This window comes from Leptosomus discolor, chromosome 1 (assembly GCF_034619465.1).
Source record: "Leptosomus discolor isolate bLepDis1 chromosome 1, bLepDis1.hap2, whole genome shotgun sequence".
Classification (NCBI taxonomy): domain Eukaryota; kingdom Metazoa; phylum Chordata; class Aves; order Leptosomiformes; family Leptosomidae; genus Leptosomus; species Leptosomus discolor.
Window position 1 is genome coordinate 163,916,534 of NC_141391.1, and position 18,940 is coordinate 163,935,473.

At 40.0% G+C, this 18,940-nt stretch overlaps 1 protein-coding gene across 1 annotated transcript in view; it reads right to left on the reverse strand.

The window, feature by feature from the left end:
• Positions 1-257: 257 nt before the first annotated feature.
• Positions 258-18,940, reverse strand: part of TCF20 (transcription factor 20) — a 38,857-nt gene continuing 20,174 nt past the window's right edge. The window contains exons 2-4 of the mRNA XM_009959785.2: positions 10,261-10,354; positions 3,339-3,388; positions 258-341 (exon numbers count right to left, since the gene is read on the reverse strand). Coding sequence (XP_009958087.2) covers positions 258-341; positions 3,339-3,388; positions 10,261-10,354 — 228 coding nt within the window. The remainder of the gene's footprint in view (positions 342-3,338; positions 3,389-10,260; positions 10,355-18,940) is intronic.

Consider the following 18,940-nt stretch of genomic DNA (forward strand, 5'->3'; position numbering starts at 1 on the left):
TGCTAAACAGAAGCAACTGCTGCAGAAATACAAAAAAAAGTGAAGTCACTAGCCTGAACAGAATGGTAGCAGGGGAAAAAAAAATAAACCACTATTACAAATTTTCTGAACGTATACAGGAGCACCTTGACTTCTCACAGAAATGGGGAAGGCACTGGAGGCAAGGAGCCACAGAAGGCAGCAGGTGGAAACTGTAAACTCTCCCCAACTCACCTGTGCTTGCTTTTATTTCCATTCCCAGGAGTACACTTCCCCCCTCACCCCCGCTCCGACTGCTCTGTGCTGAGGCTGCCTTTCACCATCTTGTTCTGCAAGGAGGGAAGAGAGCAAGGAAGGAGGGGCTGACAAACCAGCAAGCCAAAAGGAGGAGGAAAAAGAACATGAGGGAGAAAAGGAAGACAGGGGTAGGGAAAGTGAACATACAGAAAGTGAGAGAGAAAAAGAAAAGTCAGTATTAGAATCAGACATAGATTTTTCAGACAGAGTTTTCCCTGTGACAAAAGCAGGCAATTCCGCAAAAGTAAAGAGTTTGGGATATGAAAGCCTGGTTAATTCCAAGAAACACAGAATTTAACACAAAAAGGTAGAACAAGTTGAGAAACATCATTTAAAAGCACCCCACAGATGGCTTAAGACAATCTAAGACTGCAGTGCCTCCAAAAGGTGAGGTATCCCAGCCCCTTTATATCCTCACAGTGCCTTGCCATCCTCATCAGTTCTGTTGCAACAGCGCTTGCTGCGATGCAGACACACAGCTAGTTGGATTTGCGAGAGGAAGCAAACCCTTCAAAAGGTGATTAGTTTTCAGACAGCGTTTTCCCTGTAATAAAAGCTGCTATTTTGCAAAAGTAGCACATTCAGGACATGGATGGTTGAAGCATCAATGCTGACAGAAGGAAATGGGAAAGCTCACTGGGGAGCACAGAGAAAGGCAGGACCAGTCCCTCTGGACTTAGCTTGCTTATGCCTCAAGTGTCAAGTGCAGTTAACGAGGCAAGGAGCACCTTTGCTCTCCAGAAGCCACTTATTATGGTGAGGTGTATGTACCTATGTGAGGCACGGACTGAAAAAAGATAAGAGGCACTATACTGGGGGGCTTATTCAGTATTAGCAGATTTATAAAGTAGGTTATTCCACCCATTAACTACAGGACAGAAGAATGAGGTATTAAGACAGCTACTAATTAGCTACTAATGTTAAATTTGTATCACCTAAAAGCATAGTTTTAAATGGTCTAGTCTAAAGTCTTTCTTCCTCTCAATTGCTCATGTTCATATCATGCAAAAAATGGATGCAATTTGTTCTCCAGTGATTCCAGAGCAACGGTTTTCAACCTTTCTGATCCTGCCTCGCAACCGGCTGGAACTTCCCTCCCTTTCCAGCCACTACAACGGAAGGAGTAGTGTGATTCTATATTCCGCCCTGCAGAAGGATTTGGAACAAATTAGTAATGGTCAGTGAACCACAGGGCAAGGGCAGAGTCATAGCCAAGCAAAGAAAACTCTGCTTGACTTCAAACAAGTGATTCGTGTCTTTACTAAGCAAAAGCCCACAAACTTCAGTGTCAAAGAAAGGCTGCTGGTGTTAAATTTCCATTTTTGACGCAACACAGAAAATTATCTGCAGTGGGATAGTTTTGAGTAAAATTCAAAATGTTACTGCCTCACAAAGTACCTTTATCAACTTAATGGGCAGTTTTCCCCCTCCCGCCCCCCAAGATTACTTTAGAAATCAATGTGCCTGCTCACTATCTTCTCCAGGAGGCTGGATTCTGTAAAATGGTTGTTTCCTTTCACGGTTTGAGCACCTTCACTGCAAGTACTCATATACAGCAGCAGTGATCCAAACCAGCTCTGAAAAGCTTTAACACTATCTTTCCCTGTAATACTTCAAGCAGTGGGCAGCAAAAATAAAACAGCTTTCAAAGACATAACCTTCCTATTCTCTTTAGTCAAGTCTCAGAAGCTGGGCAGAGGGCGGCACTTAGGTAGTGGCATTCCACAGCAAAGGGAGCTCATCCTTCCCATTTTTGATTGATAAGATCTGCAGGTTCGTGTAGCATTAATGCATCAGTTTAAGCTTGCTGTACATTTTTAACAGTATTCCGCAATTGTGCAGAAGAGTTTATTTTCTTTTTTTATGACAAAAAGTAGGCCAGTTCTGGATAACAGCCTGAATACTCCCAGAATCTTCCAGTGCATTTTAAATACGTGTGTATAAATACATCATATTGTGGCAGAACATCCAGAAAGGCACATAGAACTAATTCTTGTATGTTTACAAAAGACAGATTAAAGATAATCTGTGAAGACAAAAGACCACCAGATGTCAGTCTAATTCTAGGCAGAGAAGAGATCTGCAGACAAGGACTAAATGGAGACTAATCCCTGCTAGAAAGCAACACAATTCTTCCCTATTATCATTTAGTTTCCAGCATAAGCCATCCACACTCTTGCACAATTCCTGTTGTACCCAACTGACCACAAGAATAGCCGTTTTTCTGGACACTTCTGAGCATTTAAAGCTGGTGGACTGGTATCCACAGCCTCCCAGAGATGTATCCTCCCTTCTGGGCTGGGAAGGGTATTCCCAGCACTGTATCACATTGCTTGTATGCACAAGAGAGAAGGTGCTGTCTGCCTTGTCTCCTCTTTCCATACGGACAGAACAACAGCAGTCCAGCTCTTAGCACCACTGTATTTGCAGGCTCCAGGGACATTCAGTTAAGGATGCCCAAATCCTAGGCAGAAGCAGTATGCTGAATCCATCACCAAAACCTCAAAATGATGATGGGTCTTCTGAAGAGTCAAACATCTACAAAACAGCTAAACAGATACATTGAAGGCTGAGGGGTAGGACTCAGTCTAGTCACTACCACTGAACCAGAACAAGGTGTTTCAGGTTCATGACGTAGACTGAGTGTTTCCAAAAAGTAGTTGAAACTTTTCCATGAGCCGTTTTTCTTCCTCCTTGCCTCCACAGTAAATCCAAGGAGGGAAACCACCACCAGTTTCAATGTAGCACTCAAACAGAAACAGTAAGCAATGAACTGATTCTATCACAGAAGACAGGAAATGAAGTTGGGCTTTCTAAACAGTCATCAAGGATCTAAAGAAAAACTGAACAGACAGGGCAAAAACTTAATTTATCTTCTTAAACTCTCTGTATTCTTCTCAAGTCAGTTTGCCCCCAAAATATACCACAAGCACACATCACAGAAGAATTCATCTAAAAGCATCTCTGACGAAAATGTTATCCAGGTATAAAATTACTAATCCAAATTTAGATACCAGAAGAGGGCAGCAAAAAACAGGTCTAATCCAGGAGAGGATTCTTACCTTGTGCTTGGGGCACCTCACTGAGAAATTCTCTTCGTTTAGTAAACAATCTAGAGGAGGAGAAGACAGCAATTTATTACTTTTTTAATAAAAATCAACTTGAATAATACATCACAATCTTGCCTCACAGGTATATATTTTTCATTCAAAGATCTCTTACAGGAATACTACCTTTTAGCAGGTTCATCCCTTCCACCCCCAAAGTTTTAGCAAATAAAACTACTCAACACCCCAAGTGTTGAGTAAAATTACTAAACACCCCAATCAACAATGTTGCCTGGATTACCAAGCCAAGTCCAAGCATCCCCAATCCCCGATCCTCTGTATAGAGTAACAATCACAACAGCAAGTCTACAAATCCTGTATCCCAACCCCCTTCAGCTACGCCAGCCTTCCTTGCTACAGCACAAGGCAGGTGGATGCATTCATCCAACCTGAACAGACGATCCCTGCTTTATACTTCATAGGAAGATCGCTGCCTTTCATCTTTACCCCAAGGCCCTGCCAACATCAGGGGGAAAAGGGGTGTGTGTCTCTAGTATGAGTATACGTGATAGTTCATTTCCAAGCCCAAACCCTGGTGATCAGTTTGACACTATGTCTGGTAGTCCGGTCACTCACACTGCTCTTGGATCTGCTTCCATGACTCGTATATGTGAAGCTTCTATGATCTAAGTAATAGTTTGATTAATGATTTAAACCTATTACGGAAAGCGAGGCACCTATGTAGAATTGCTTATTTAGGAGGAACAAATTAAGCAATACTGTCGTCTGACAAGCATTTCTTTAGTGGCACTACCAGGGTAAGCATTGCTTCTCCTCTCACCCCTCCCTCCCAGACTATGTCTCTAAGGGATGCCCAGTCAGCAGCTCCCAAAGCTTCAGCGCTATGCCCACACCAGGAGCACCACCAGCTGGCTCCCTGCCTTCCATTTGTGCCTTCCAGATACCTGTATCTCACCCTCAGTGTCAAGTGAAAAAAGCAGCACTCTCCCCCAAGAGAATTCAGCTGCCTGCCCTGGGCACCCGGAACTGCAAGGCCACCTCTCAACTTGCCCAAACTTCTGATATTCTTCTTCCCAACTGCCTCACGCACTGAAGGCAAGCTGACCAAACACTATCACCACATCAGCAGGACTGAGCACCACCACCACCTCAGCGCGACCAACTTTGTGAGAATTCAGCAAGGTGCTTATGACCTCCTGTCTGCTCCAACCTAGCCAAAAAGCTAGCAAGTAAAGAAGCACAATGGTAAATAAAATGTGCTAATTTAAAAAGCTCTTAAGTATGTAGCATAACCAGCGCTACCTGCTGTTTCAATCTGCTGGAAGAGTTTAGCAGACAGCAGGAGACTGCAACTAAAGCTTGAGGGAAAAGCTTTCTAGACACCCAAGCTTTGGCAGAGCATCCCTCTGCTATGAAACGCTTATGTTTCAACATGAATGCCTCTGGCCTGAATCAAAGGGAAACAGCATGCAATAGGCTAAGTTACTTGAGAGATTTTAGCGAAGGGGAGTAAAACCCTTAATCCTGCCACAGATGACAATTTCAAATGCAGTATTAGCAAACAACAGGAAATAAATAAAATGTTGTCTCATTATAAGGGCAAGAATTGTACATTTAGACTACAACATGAATTATCACTGCATAATACAGCATAATCAAAAATATACAGAGCAATCATCAAAAACATACACAGTATGTTAGAACAGGATGGAGTTTTCTTCTTTCTTGGAAACGCAGTATCGGTAATGAATGCACTTCTCTACCTAGTATATCAGAAAGGAACATCATACAAGCTTCAGCAAGAACTGTCAGAAACCTCGTACCTCATGCCTGATATGTGTATAGAGCTCAATTTCTTACCAAGGTTGGCATTTTTGTTGCAAATACTAATAGCAGATCCAATTAATAGCAGGGTTTTTTTGTTGCTATTAAGGGACAAGTATGAAAAATTTCATCAACTCACTGTAGAAAATCAGCTGCATACCAATAAGGCAAAAATTGTTCATCATTACAAAGCTGGCCTGGATTCCAGTTAGCAGTTCCAAGTATTTTATATCACAGATTACAATTCATCATGAAGTCACCAGGCACATAGCTATAATCTGCTCATTGTGGCAGAAAGGGAAAAAGAACCAAGACTTGTCCTTGTTTGTACAGATTTTTCTCCATAAAGTAGTCAGGGAAAACTTAAAACATTTTTAATAGAAGCAATTATTCTTCTATAAGCTTCACACTTTGTCTCACCCTCTGTGTTCTGCCTGTTACTCATCTTTAATGATACTTGCAAAGACACAGGATTTCTGATCTCTGAAAATTCATTTTATTTTGCTGCTAGTCTCTTCCTAATTTACAGTCAAAAATCTTTTGTATGTGAAAATGCCTATGATACATGTTATGGGGACAAGTGTGCTGCAACAATCAGGATTTGACTCCAGGTGGGGAGGAACAAGCAGAGGGAGAGGATACAAAATTTCAGAAAACAAAGATCCTGTTTCCATGGAGACGTCCCTAGGACTAAGTTATCTTGAGACATCGGAGGCTCTTCATAAATTTGGACAGATGAACGCCAAACACAGACAGTGTTAACCACAGTCATTTCCATATAAAAATTACTTAAGTGGCACTACTGATCTTGATTTTTATGCAAATGACTAAGAGTTCAGCTCTCTTGCACCCTGTATTGCCAAAGATTACTTTCTATGAAAGAAGATTAAAAGGAAGGCTGAATTAGGCTACATAAAAGCATACAAATGTACCAACTGGCAGCTTATGAAGCCACGTGCCTTGCACAGCAGCCAATTAGCAACAGCAGTGCAAAACCTGGTTCCTCACCAGGGTGGGCCTGGAAACCCACCACTGGCACAGAAGCCAGAGCCCAGGTCACACCGCAGGGCCAGCCTTCAGCGCTGCAAGTCACTGAAGCTGTTTTGAGATATTCCACCCTCGTGACCTTTACCAAAAATGTACTGCCTTTCAAATGAGGCACAGTAACTGACAGGGTACTAATGTCTAACTGACACCAATGCAAAGGTAAAAAACACACTTCAGCTCACAGTGCAACTGCCTAGGAGTACGACATGCATACTTCATCTCAACTAAGGCATGGTCACTTTCAGGGACGCTACAGTAACTCGAACACCAAGTGTTTATGACTTGACATACCTTAAAAACCACCCCAGCAAGTGTTTCCAGATTTTTTTTTCAAAGATACAAAACCAGTCATACCTTTTCCTTTATGAAAAGCCTGAGAACCCTTGTAAATGTCAACACAAACTTCTGAGGATTCAGAATGGATCTGTCACAGATCCTCAATAAAGCAAGGTGGCACCATCTTTCAAAGCAGGATGGTTGACTTCAAATGAAAACTACCACAGAGCTCAAGGAACTTGAGAAATATCTGTATCTGATTCACTACAGGAAAGACAGCAGCGCTGCATAACCAATAAAAAGGTTTTATAGGCAGAGCGCAGACTGAGGAAAGAGAAAAGAATGCTGATTTGCTCCTCAAGGAAACCTACATTTTCTGCTTGAGCATAAATGAAAATCAAGTCCTATTCTATATAGCTGGCTTATTTCTTTCATACAGATTTATTGAAAAAGTAGCTACAGATTAAGACAGCTTGATTACACCCACAGATAAAACCAACTGCAAACAAGGTATTTTACTGTCATACCATCAGGCTGAAATTTTGAATGCTGAGAATCTACTTCAAGTTGGGCTCTTTTATTTGTTTTGGTTGGAAACTTCAGCTAAAGCAGTCCAACAATCTCCTTAAAACTCTTTCTTGGAAAAAAGTTATTCTGCCCACGTTAAACATCCCAGCAAATTTTCTCTGAAAAGCTCTAACATACCCTGATTTTCAGCAGGACCTGAATTTTAGTGAAGGCATGCCCTTGCCAGCTTACCACAAAAATCAGCAAATTAACTCTGAAAGGAGGAATGGTGATTTTAATCTGCACATCCTCAGGAGAGGCTTCTTAGATCTTAGTAGCTAGGTCCTTCGAAAATTCCAACAAATATACTTCTGTTTAGGGGTGAGCAGGCCTTTCCTGTAAATGAACCTCTGGTCTTAGATTTAGCCACCAGACCCAAAAGCACTGAAGCTGTCAGGGAACATTTCTAAGGCTCGGACAGCCTGAAGGAAGGTGATCGTTTCAAAACTGCAAAAATAGGAAGCACTAATCCAGAAGGCAGCAGAAGTGAAAACATCACTGAGAAAGGCAATCTGGATCTGGAGAAAGAGCGGAGGCTAGCAGGATGATGAGACCAGTACTAGTAGAAGTTAGAAGCAGGGAGTTAAGAATGAGTGCCAGCATGAGGCTGAGACTGAATCAGGATTGATTCAGCCAGAAGACTGGAGACCAAGAACTAGTGGGATAAGGCACAGAAAGGTGAAAGAGATAAGATCAAGGGCAATACACAACAAATGGGGACTAGAAGGGTTAAGTGCGACAAGGAGCTAAGTTAGGAGAACCAAATGGGAGTAAAAAGCCCAGAGAGGAAAAATGGAGCCAGAAGCAAGAAAGGAGAGGAGGTGATGTAAGAGCAGAGAGGAAGGAGCCAGAAAGACAGCTGGAAAACTGGACAAAGGAAAAGTTAGAAAGGAGTAGGCAGAATTGGGTCTTACAAAGAGACTGGAATAAGAAATTTGAGAAGGGGAACCAGAGACCAACCAGATAAAGAGCCTGTGGCTGGTATGAAGAACCAGAGTGTAGAACATATCAGACACATACAGACTGAAGAGGAAGAAATAGAAAGGAAGACGTATAAAGAAACAAAGAGAAGTCCTTGTTCTTACTAAATCATACTCTTCCTGGAGTGAAACCAGAGATTCACCAGTTTTACCAACTCCTCTGCTATTATTTAAATATGTTTGTGAAACTCAGAGTCCAAGTATTCCATCTCCATGCAGCTCTTGCCATTTATTATTGCCGTATTACTCAAAGAAGGGAAATTTGCTTGGAATGGTGCACTCTGACAGATGGCCATATGAAAACACGATGCCTCGTAACAAAATTAAAACAAAATGAAGCAAGCATAGCCTTGGAACTTGGACACAAAAAGCTACTCTAAAAAAACCCTCAAAGGTTGCCAAGTCAAGACAAATGCAAGGAAAAGTAAAATTTAATGTAGCCCACTTCTACATATTATAGGGTAGACATATTATATTACATTTAATATGGACTAAATAGTATGATTATATACTAGTTTTTGTACACGACACTGCCTCTTCCATGCATGACACAGAACTGCTCTTGGGAATCAGTCATGACTGTTCAGTATATTTGTCATCTGGAGGATCCTACCGGATTTGCTGAAGTGGAGCAGAGTTAATGAGGAAGGTATATCTGAAGAAAAAGGACAATACCTTAATTTTGACACACGTATTTAGAACATAGAAAACGCTACATACTAACACAAGAATTCAAATTAAGCACCTCAAACTACTGGGAACATTCATTATCATTTATTTTGGGTTTTTTTTCATGGTATTGAAAAGGGCAGGTCACAAACCAGAAACAAATTACTAAACACAGTAAGAACACAAATCTGATGATTCTGTCTCTCAAGTATACTATCAAAAAAAAGTTCATTAATGTTCATGAAACTCGTTGGCATGACAGACAAACATCACAGAAAATTTCACAGTTCTATGTTCAGAACAGAGATGGAATCATATGCAGTAAGTAAAGTACAGAATCAGCGAGGACAACATATGCTGATGAATGAGCACCCTTTCACCCTACAGGCTGAGGTAGGGCTTTATGGAAAAAGATGTTAGTCTTTAATTAGGTGATTACCATCTTATAAGATGCAGTCATAAGAGACCAAAATTAAACTTACATAGACACCCTTATTTCTGTCATTTTTTTTGAGTGTATGATTTTTGAAAACTGAATAATAGTTCTTTAACATTGTATTTCATGTAAAATCAAGGATCCTCAATCTATACTGTGGTACTAGTAGTATTCCACTGCAATATTAATTTCAGTAAAAACATTTCTATTAGAATAAAATGCGGTGCTCCAATAGGGTGGGATTTCACAGGTAGAGGTGCAATGCAGCCAGAAATGAGCATATCTACTTCAAATACTGTTAACATTTGAAAAACAGCATAAAATAGGTGATGAAACAAGTGCGCTGCTGTGGAAGTGGGATAACAAACAGGAAGCTTGCATTTATCTGCCAGTCAAGAGTTGTAATCTTGAATCCTTATTTGCTTGTTATCAGACTAAGTTTTGTATGACAGAAGTGAGTTACAGAGGACTGGAATAGTAGGACATTATTAATCTGAGTTGGGATCTTTTTTACCCAAGAATAAAGTCTACCTCCATGAAAAGCTTTCACTGCTGTACACATAATGCCACCTCACAACCCTAGGCACACAGCTGGAGATAATACCATCCAAACCATTAGCTTGTCCAATGATGAAAATCGGACCTACTCAAGAAACTGGCTGAAATGCTTCTAAGGAGGGAAAAGGAAGGCTGTGCTGCAAATGGTTACTCACAATTCTACAAACACTTTGCCCTTGAAATCGTTACCGTGACTATCCATAGGAGCATAACCCTGAAAGAGGAAATGCTTTTCTGGTTCCTTGCACCCTGTTAACAAAGGTTTCTATTTTTTGCAAGAAAAGAGTGGTCAGTTCTCATACTGCAGCCAAATTTCAGTCACTGTAGTTTTATTCCCCCAAATCATGCTGCTTCTGCACTTTCAGGTAGATTATTTTTCATCACAAGCTCCATCTTGTCCCAACGTGTTATTGTACACTGTTTATCTGATGTCGTTTCTCACCATTTATATTACTGTACCTTCATAGTAGGTGAAAGACTGAGACCAAATAAATGTGTGAATACCTTGGAATTATTTAGTTTCATAAGAAACTTTAGTTAGAAAGTTATTTGTTCTTACCTGCATCGATGGCACATGGGTAATGGTATCGGAAGGAGCAGCCTTTGTTGTAGCAGCCTAAGGTGGCTCCTGGTTCCTGGCAATGGGAACATTTCTGAAAGGGAAATCAAGAAATGGCAATGAAGACTGCAATCGTCTTTCCAAATATCTCTATTTTCCTGGGAATTTTATTAACCACATTCCAGCACAAATTTCTCCATTATCATGATGTTTGACTGTATCTTTCCGCACCATACAAACAAAGGCCTTTTGAACAGGCACCAACATAAGCTCTCTCAACAAACTTTTCAGCTGTGCTAACCAGGCAAGAGTTACCAAGTTTTCAAACCAACCATTCAGAAAGAACTTGAAACACTTCTCAAATCCATTTCACTGGCCCATGTTTCAGTACCTGACAGCGACATCAGTGTTGCAGCTGGAGAGAAAGAGCTTTTTTGAATCTACAGTAGTTTTAAAATGAGAATTGGCATGACAAAGAATAATTTAGAAGACACCATTAGCGTAAAAGTAATTTGGTTACATCATTCTCATTATCACCAGCAGCCCAAGGAGATCAAGGCCAAGTTGAACATTTTTTTATCCCAGGTGATGAGAAAAGGTTTATCTGGAGCAGGAGAAGATGCCAGCAAGGGGAAATACTTCACCATCACAGAAATGGCACACCTCCAAAAGAAACACTTGTAGTGCTACATAGATGCTCATACCTTTATTTTCCAAGTAGTTAAGACTCATCTGATGACCACATTCAATTTTCATTAGTTAAATCCTGTTATCTCAAATGGTCAATGACGTATTTAACCACATAATCAGACAGATGTGAATGCAGCAGAATGAAAGCCACTCACCCGTTTACTTCATCCTGAATGACTTAAGGAATGACCTACGGAACTAGGCCTATAGTGCATCTCATTCAGACAGCAATTTTATATTTCTTGAATGTATACAGTAAGTGATTTTCATTAACTAATCTAAGATTCTGATGAAAGCTGATTTCTGACAGACTGACATTTTTCCCTTCTAAAAAGAAAGCAAGCCACATCTGGTGGAATCCACCAAAGGCTGAGAGGCTGATACTATTTAAAAATTAAAACACAAACTACTGGCAGAAAAAGAAAAGATGACCTAATAACTTTTGAGTCGTACTTAAGAAACACAGGAATTTTGGGTTTGCTGATAAAACACAACCAACGTCACAATGAGGCCTTGTATAACTGGTACAATTCACCTTGAATTCAGGCTATGAGAAGTTGCCTTTGGTCACTGACTGCACAGAGAGATGACGACATGATGTAAAAGCTCTCTTCCTATTGGAAAAGCTAGTGTCAAACTACACATGCTCCATTAACACTACCAGCAAGCTACACCTGTATAGCACACAGAACAGATGTGCTCAAACCAGCAGTGCACCTGGCACTGGACAAAAGCACAGGTGGTTGTGTTTTTTTTTTTTTACCATACAAGGAGGCTCATATGCCAAGATGGCCACATCAGCTAGACTGCACTTCTTCATATCTCTGATTAACGTACATGTTGCAGTGGAGGTCTGCAGAATAGATGTGGCCAAAGATAACAGCCACAGCCAAGTTCCTCACTCCGCATAGTAAAAAGGGTTTTGATTACAATATTTCAAAAACCACTGAGAAAATCTGACAGTTACTGCTCTTCCTACTATTCTATGCTATGCAGAGATGTCTATAGTTTGTATTTAAATGACTGAATTAGGATGAAAGCAAAACTAGCTCCAGCCATAAACCAGGTGGCCCTCTTCAAATCAAAGCAGATGCAACTAAGAGAAAAACTTGTGAGACGTCAGTTCTCATGACATCTACAACTGCAGTCTTGAATACTGCCTCCTCTTTTTGGTTGTGCCAAAGCATCCTGAGCCTGATCTTCAGCGCTCCCTATTAAATCGTGTCTATCTTCTAAGCCGTGATTATGTACCATGACAAACTACTGCAGTATTTATGATGTAAGGGAAGTGTCCCTGAGGCCTAGAAAGAGACACCCAAGCAGCTTATTTTTGCCTTTCAGAACACAAATACTAGTTTCCAAAGACTGAAAGAAAAAACCTAAGCCAATATTTAAATGCACACCAAAACGCATGGACCTCTAGCCAAACTGCAATGTAATTCACTCTCTCATTGAAGTAAAATCAAGTTTCATGTATAGAAAATGTCTTTTCCTGACTATGAAGTCAACCCTAGAAGAATATTATGTATTGGCAACGGTCCCAGGTTCACCTATGCCAAGTATTCACAAAGTGCAGCTTGAGGAGCTCTGAACCAGAGCTCTTTTCACCTGTACGCTTTATTCTTGCTTTTCGATGTGGCTGACTGAGATTAATTATTCTAGCAGGACAGAACCCAAATTGACTATTCTTTTTGAACACAGATATGAATTTCTAGTTTTGTTCCTCAGAGGCATTCTGTCCTCCCCACTTTATCTCGTCTTTGAAGTACCATCACACCGCTGCAACAGAAGAGGTCATTCTTCCCTGGAACACTGTGTCCTGTACAGAGCAGTCAGTGACAGCATAAGAACTACAGTAGCAGAGATTGAACTGCAGCTGTGTAAAGTATTCCTTAACAGTAAAAAGACATGTCTTAAAAGAGTGTGCTGTGCAATACAACTGAAAACAAGGAGACCTCTATCAAACTTTTTGATACTTTTCCAAATGTTAATTTAGTCTTTGGACTTACTCTTTGCTGCATTGAGTGTGGTTCATCTTGCTATTCTGAAACTAGCAGCAGAAACACGACAGGCATTTTGACAAATTTTAAGTGTGCCAGTAGTGCTCAGCTGAGAATGGGTATGGAATACTTTCAAATAGTTGTAGTTCAGACTGATTAGACCACAAAAGTGGGATGCCAGAGCATAAGCATCAAGCCTTAATTTCCCCTTTTTTTCAGTCTGCCAGACCAACTAGATTATTACCAAGGTTACCTGCAGCTACGCCCACAACAGCAATTCCCCAGTGGACTACTACACCATTGACTGCTCAAGGCAGAGATCATCTGCTGCTGCTGGCTCCCCTGCTGCTGAACAAGTCTCCATTCTGGCAGATGCTTCTGCTTTTCACAAGCCACTGACAGTCTAATGGCCCCATTTCTTCTACCTCCTGGGACCCCCGACCATCTGCTTCTTTCAGGGGAAGCTGGGGGAACCACATACACAATAACTACTCTTTTCTTTCGAGTTCTTCCTTCTTGAAACACCGCAGAGTGACTGAACAAAGCACACACCCTACAAAGCTGTATCGTTCTGAAACAACTTAAGAGTCTATCACTTCATCTTTGAAAGAGACTATCGTCATGTAATGCCACGTGGTTTCCAAATATATCCAGGTGTTTCTAGAAAGAATAAAGTGATTAAAAGAATTCTGGATGGTCTCAGTCTTCTTTTGCAAAACAACATTGCTGTGCCCTAAAAAGATGCATAATTCCTGACGGTACTTTTTGTGGCTTTGGTTAGAACACTTATCTTACATATTTATGTTTCAACACAAAAAGGAAATAGAGTATGTACACTACAACTAGAAAACATTCTAAAACCAAAACAAAACCACAGAACTTTATGCAGGAAATGTGTGAATTTAGCTTAATGACCACTAATCATTCTCTTTGGCCCATGAGCAAATTTTCACCCAAACTCCACCATCCTGCAGCTATTCACCAGCAGATGGTAGCAGCCTGCTTGTCACTTGTAAAGGAATTATAGCATTCTTAGCCAGGGAAACAGCACTCAAGCTCTCATGGGAAAAGAAATTCCTTTTGCTCAGTAAGCAGCCAGCTTAACCTCCCCTGCTTGAAAGAGCTGAAGGCTGGCACTTGGAGTGTGCTCCCAATGGGAGGTGCCAATGGATAGTAATCATTGCCAGGCATGTAATCAATTCCTGGCTTAAATTAAAAAAGAAAAAAAAAGGGAAGGGAAAAAAAAGGGGGAAAAAAAGACCACACAGCAAAGATTGATTCAGAGGTCCTATCTCCACAATTCATCTCTGGCCACAAGGCACATATATCTCACTTAGAATAGGCTGGAGAGACTGAAAAGTGCCATTTAGAAGAGACACTCCATCCCTTGAACTAAATTATCAATAGTATTAAAGCCAGATACATTGTCTCTACCTCTCCACGCTATTAGCAGCCCATTTCTTCCTCGCTACAGCTCATCATTCTCTGTCTACCAAAATGAAGTAACACCCAACCTGGATGTGTGAACAGTTCGGGGACAGCTACCAACAGCGGCAGCAGAGCTGGCCTGATTCGTTCAAAATACTAAACCATCCACTAACTATATTTCTTTTGCTTTAAGGGTTTTTTTCCCCCTGTAATTTGTATTCCTTCATCACTACAAGACTAAACTCTTCTGAGAGCACACTGCTCTAAATGTAATAAATAGGGGTGTGGTTTTGGGGTACCTTTTTTACCTCCTTCTACTGCGTATAATCAACAGAGTCTTTTCTTGCTGATCTCTTCTGCTTCTTTCAGTTTGCTCACAAGTGCACCCACACTCAGGCCTCATTCTACCTTCCTCTCTTCCAAGCACCAGTTTTTCCTTTGCTCTCTGTTTTCTGCCCTTTTCCTTCGCTTTGCTTTCTAGGTATCTCCTTGGTTTTGCCCTTCTTGCATACCAGTGTCAAGAATGCATAAACAGAATAAAATGGAAAGCAACAGCCGAAGGTTACTATGAAGAAAAGCAAGCAAAAAATGAAATATATGTGGCATTAATTATACAGGTACAAGTCTTCACTTTACACGTTATGTGTATTTTTCATACTCTCTCCTCTGTATGTTTAAATTAACAAGCTTTTAGGAAAATAATTGCTTCTGTATAATTGCACTGCACAAATGCAGATGTAAGATAATGAGGATTTCAGAGTCAGCTGCAGTATTAGGAAGGAGGGCCTTCTGACTATTTCTGATTAAACAGTTGGCAGGCTAGGCAGAGGCTCAGATTTAATATCCAGGCAAAAGGGCAACAGAAGCAGCAGGCAGCTGTATTCTCTTTCCTGGAAAGTGGGATACAGAGACAACTTACTTCAACAAGCTATGAGGAAAACGAAAAAAACATTTGTACTATTTGCTACAGAAGAAAGGAATAAGTGATTCCGGAAGACTGCTGCAAAACGGGGTTGAGGCGAAAAAAGGGCAGGGTGGGCAGACATTTTTAGGAAATAGGAGAGGAAAATAGCACCTTCACTCTGATGTGCAGATGCTGGTTAATGAAAAAATTTGCTTATGTGACTGGTGATAGAGATAACCAGTACTGAAGGATACAGAATTATCAGTTTCCATTTCCTGTCAAACAATTTAATTTCTCCAAAAAACAGGCACATAATATCAGAAAAACAGATCCCAGAATTAAAGAGGTTAAAATACTTTAAACTTGTGTTATTAAAAGGTATCTCTTGCCAACGATGATGTAGTATTGTGGCAAGCAAATCAAGCAATAACAAAGGAAAACAGTCACTGAAGTAAAATTGGGCAGCTATCGTTGAGAGTCAAGAAACTTAAGGACAAATGTAGATTCCAAGATTTCAGCAAACAGACAAATCGATGATCTAGTAGATGCTACACTAATAAAGCTGCATTAGGAAACACTAAAAAGTCAGAACTGCAGTGCTGCACTGGCTGCTGAAGCACAAAGGGAAGCTGCAGCTCAAAATGGATGGCATGGGGAAAAAAAAAAAACACAGAAAAAATACAAGAACTGAAAAATGTCTTTAAAAAGAAATCCTATCCGATACATACTAAACTGATCAAAGTACAACAGAAGCACTTTACATGAAGAACAGAACCTTCTATTGCCCTCAGCCCGAAGGAAAAAGAGAAAGTAACTAGAACAGAAATAAACGGTTAGTTTTGACAAGGAACGGTTTGCCAGCAAAAATTTCTAAGGTCCTATGCAGAAAGACACTTAAGCTACCGAAGTGTACTTATACAGACTCTCAAAAAGGCAGTGAACAATAAGCTGTGAAAACTACTGAAGTTTATAAAATTATCCAAGGTAGTCAGATCTCAAACTGATGGTTAAAAGCTGCAAAAACATCTCACAATGCCGGATAACTATATGATAAAACAGAGATGAAAATTAATGTTAAGTGCAAAGTGATACACATGGGGAAAATATCTTCACCTATGCATATACGTGATGACAGACTCTAAATTAGCGTTTACTACTCATTAGAAGGTATTAGTAGTCATCCTGGGCAGAAACATTATGCAGTCCCTGCAACCGCAAAAAATGACAGCCAGAGTGTAAGATGTTATAAGGGAAAGAAATCAATAATGAAACCCAAATCTTCATTATGTCTATCTGTTACTCCTGTAGTATCTAAGACTTCTTAATATTGTGCGTGGTTCTGGTCACCCTATTAATAAAGGAATACAACAGATCGGAAAAAAAATAAACAGACAGAGTGCAGAGATAGCTAGGAACGTAAAGAGCTTCCATATACGAGAAAAGACTAAGTATTTCAGAAAAGAGGTAACTGAAGGAGGACTGAGATCCATAAAATCAAATATGCTGTGCATAAGGGAATGATTCTTAGCCATTTCCAAGAAAGAAGAGCAAATAACAGGTTTAAGTTTAAAATAAATCCTGCTTTTTTTCACACAACAAAAAAGTAAACTGTAAAAGTCATTGCCAAAGACCTCTGCACTGGCCAAAAGGTAAGTGAGTTCAAAAACAGATTAGATAAATTCGCCAAGGATAGGTATGCCACTGCCTGTTAAACACAGGGATACAAACGAGACTACTCTAACGCTGCGATTGCTGAAAGGAGGAAAAAACCAGGCAAGTAGCATGCCATACACGCATGGTTTACTACACAGCTCCAGATAAAACTGCTCCTGGCCATTGCTGGAGACATGACACCACAACAAAACACATTTCTGCACCTGCCTGGAATGGCAGTTCTTCTGTAGACCAAAAGATTTGATCGCGAAATTCCACAATGAACAACAAAAAAAAGCCCATGATTATTAAAAAGAATGTAGGCACCCAGAAATTACACTGTTAGATTACATGTTTTTTAAGACCCTTCAGTCCTACCTCCATAATAGGAAGGCTGAGCTAAACCATAAAACTATATAAAAGGGTTGAAATTTGATCTAAGCGATAAATTCATGTTCACTGCTCCATACAAGCCTAAGCGTATCATTCACTCGGTGGAGTGATCAAAGGCTTAAATGTGCAAGAACATACTCTAGGAGACGAGAGTGGTGAAAAGCTGAGAAAGTCATGGAGGAGGATGAACCCTCCCCGCCTCTCCAACAACAGAAAGAGAAAAAAAACCCAAAGGAAATAAGGACCAAGCACAACTGAACCAGAATAGAGGTTAGATACTTCAAGAGTAAACTGACAGTTAACTAACACAGATTCAGCAAAATTAACAAAAAATAGTAGCTTTAAAAGGTAATGAAAAAGCATGTTTAATTTCAAATTAAGCAGGCTAAGTACACACCTTTGTAGCCATTTCATATTTTAAAATGAATATTAAAATAATATCTAGATTACCAAGCCAAATATGACAAGAAATGCATAAAACTTGTTTCCTTTGAAGACAAAGAGCCACCCTGAATAAGAGAAACATTTCAGACAGCCACTTATAAGTATAGGGATTTGAATTTGCTAAAGTATGCAAGTCTAGCAGAAAAAAATTATACAGTTTATGTTATCTTGGCTATTCATTTGGGGAATTAAATGTGCAACAATAAGTGCAATTTAGTTACGAAAAGGTCTGAAAGATAGAAGAGCAGACTTAAAAGAGGAAAAAGAAATTCAAATTTTCAAGCAGTGATTATGTGATAAGGACATACAGAGTTGTGGGAACAGCATAGTCAGCAAGACAGCATTTACTCCAGTTGTATTTTCTGCCAGTACTAGATTTCTTTCCCAGCCATCTTGGGTACCATTCACAGGAAATATCTAAATATACAGTGAATTTCTATTTAGCACAAGGTCTACCAAGTGCAGTATAAAACAACAGCATGCAGTTGCCTTAAAACAAAGCAACATCACCACCATAAGGGAAGAATTTTTGGATAAATTAAATAGTTACCAAAAGCTCTCCCTGGTAAAGCAATACCTTTGAATATCAATGACCAGAGTGACATAAAAAAGGGAAAAAACTAACATAAACAGGAAAATGCAATAGACCTAACTCAAAGGAATTTGTTTTCAAGAGGCAAACTGCATGACAAAACCAGTTTTTCTCTAGCTCAAAGAAAAAAAAAAAAAAAAGGAGATAATGCTTAGTATTTACTAAAATGGCCAAAGAAAAAAAAAGGTCTAGCTCATTAAGGACACAATTGCCATGTTATTAGTGGCAGTGGATTCAACACAAACAAAATCTTTGTAAAGGCTTAAAAATAAGGAAATGCTTTTGAGCAAGGCAAACTGTAAACGGAAAAGATTTTGACAAGATATTAAATATCTATGCAACCGGGCAGGAAAAAGGGTGCAGCACAAATCCACCCCTGCCAACAACTCAAAGTCTTGTAACATTGGACAGAAACGAACCATTTGTCATTATTTATAATAATCTGTGCAAGCCCTCATCATAAACAGAGCCCCACTGTGCAAGACACTTTGGTAATACAGAACAAAGCGTTGGTGGATGCAAAGGGATGAAATAGGAATGGTGAGACTGAGCCAGCAGCGCTGGGCAGAGTCCATC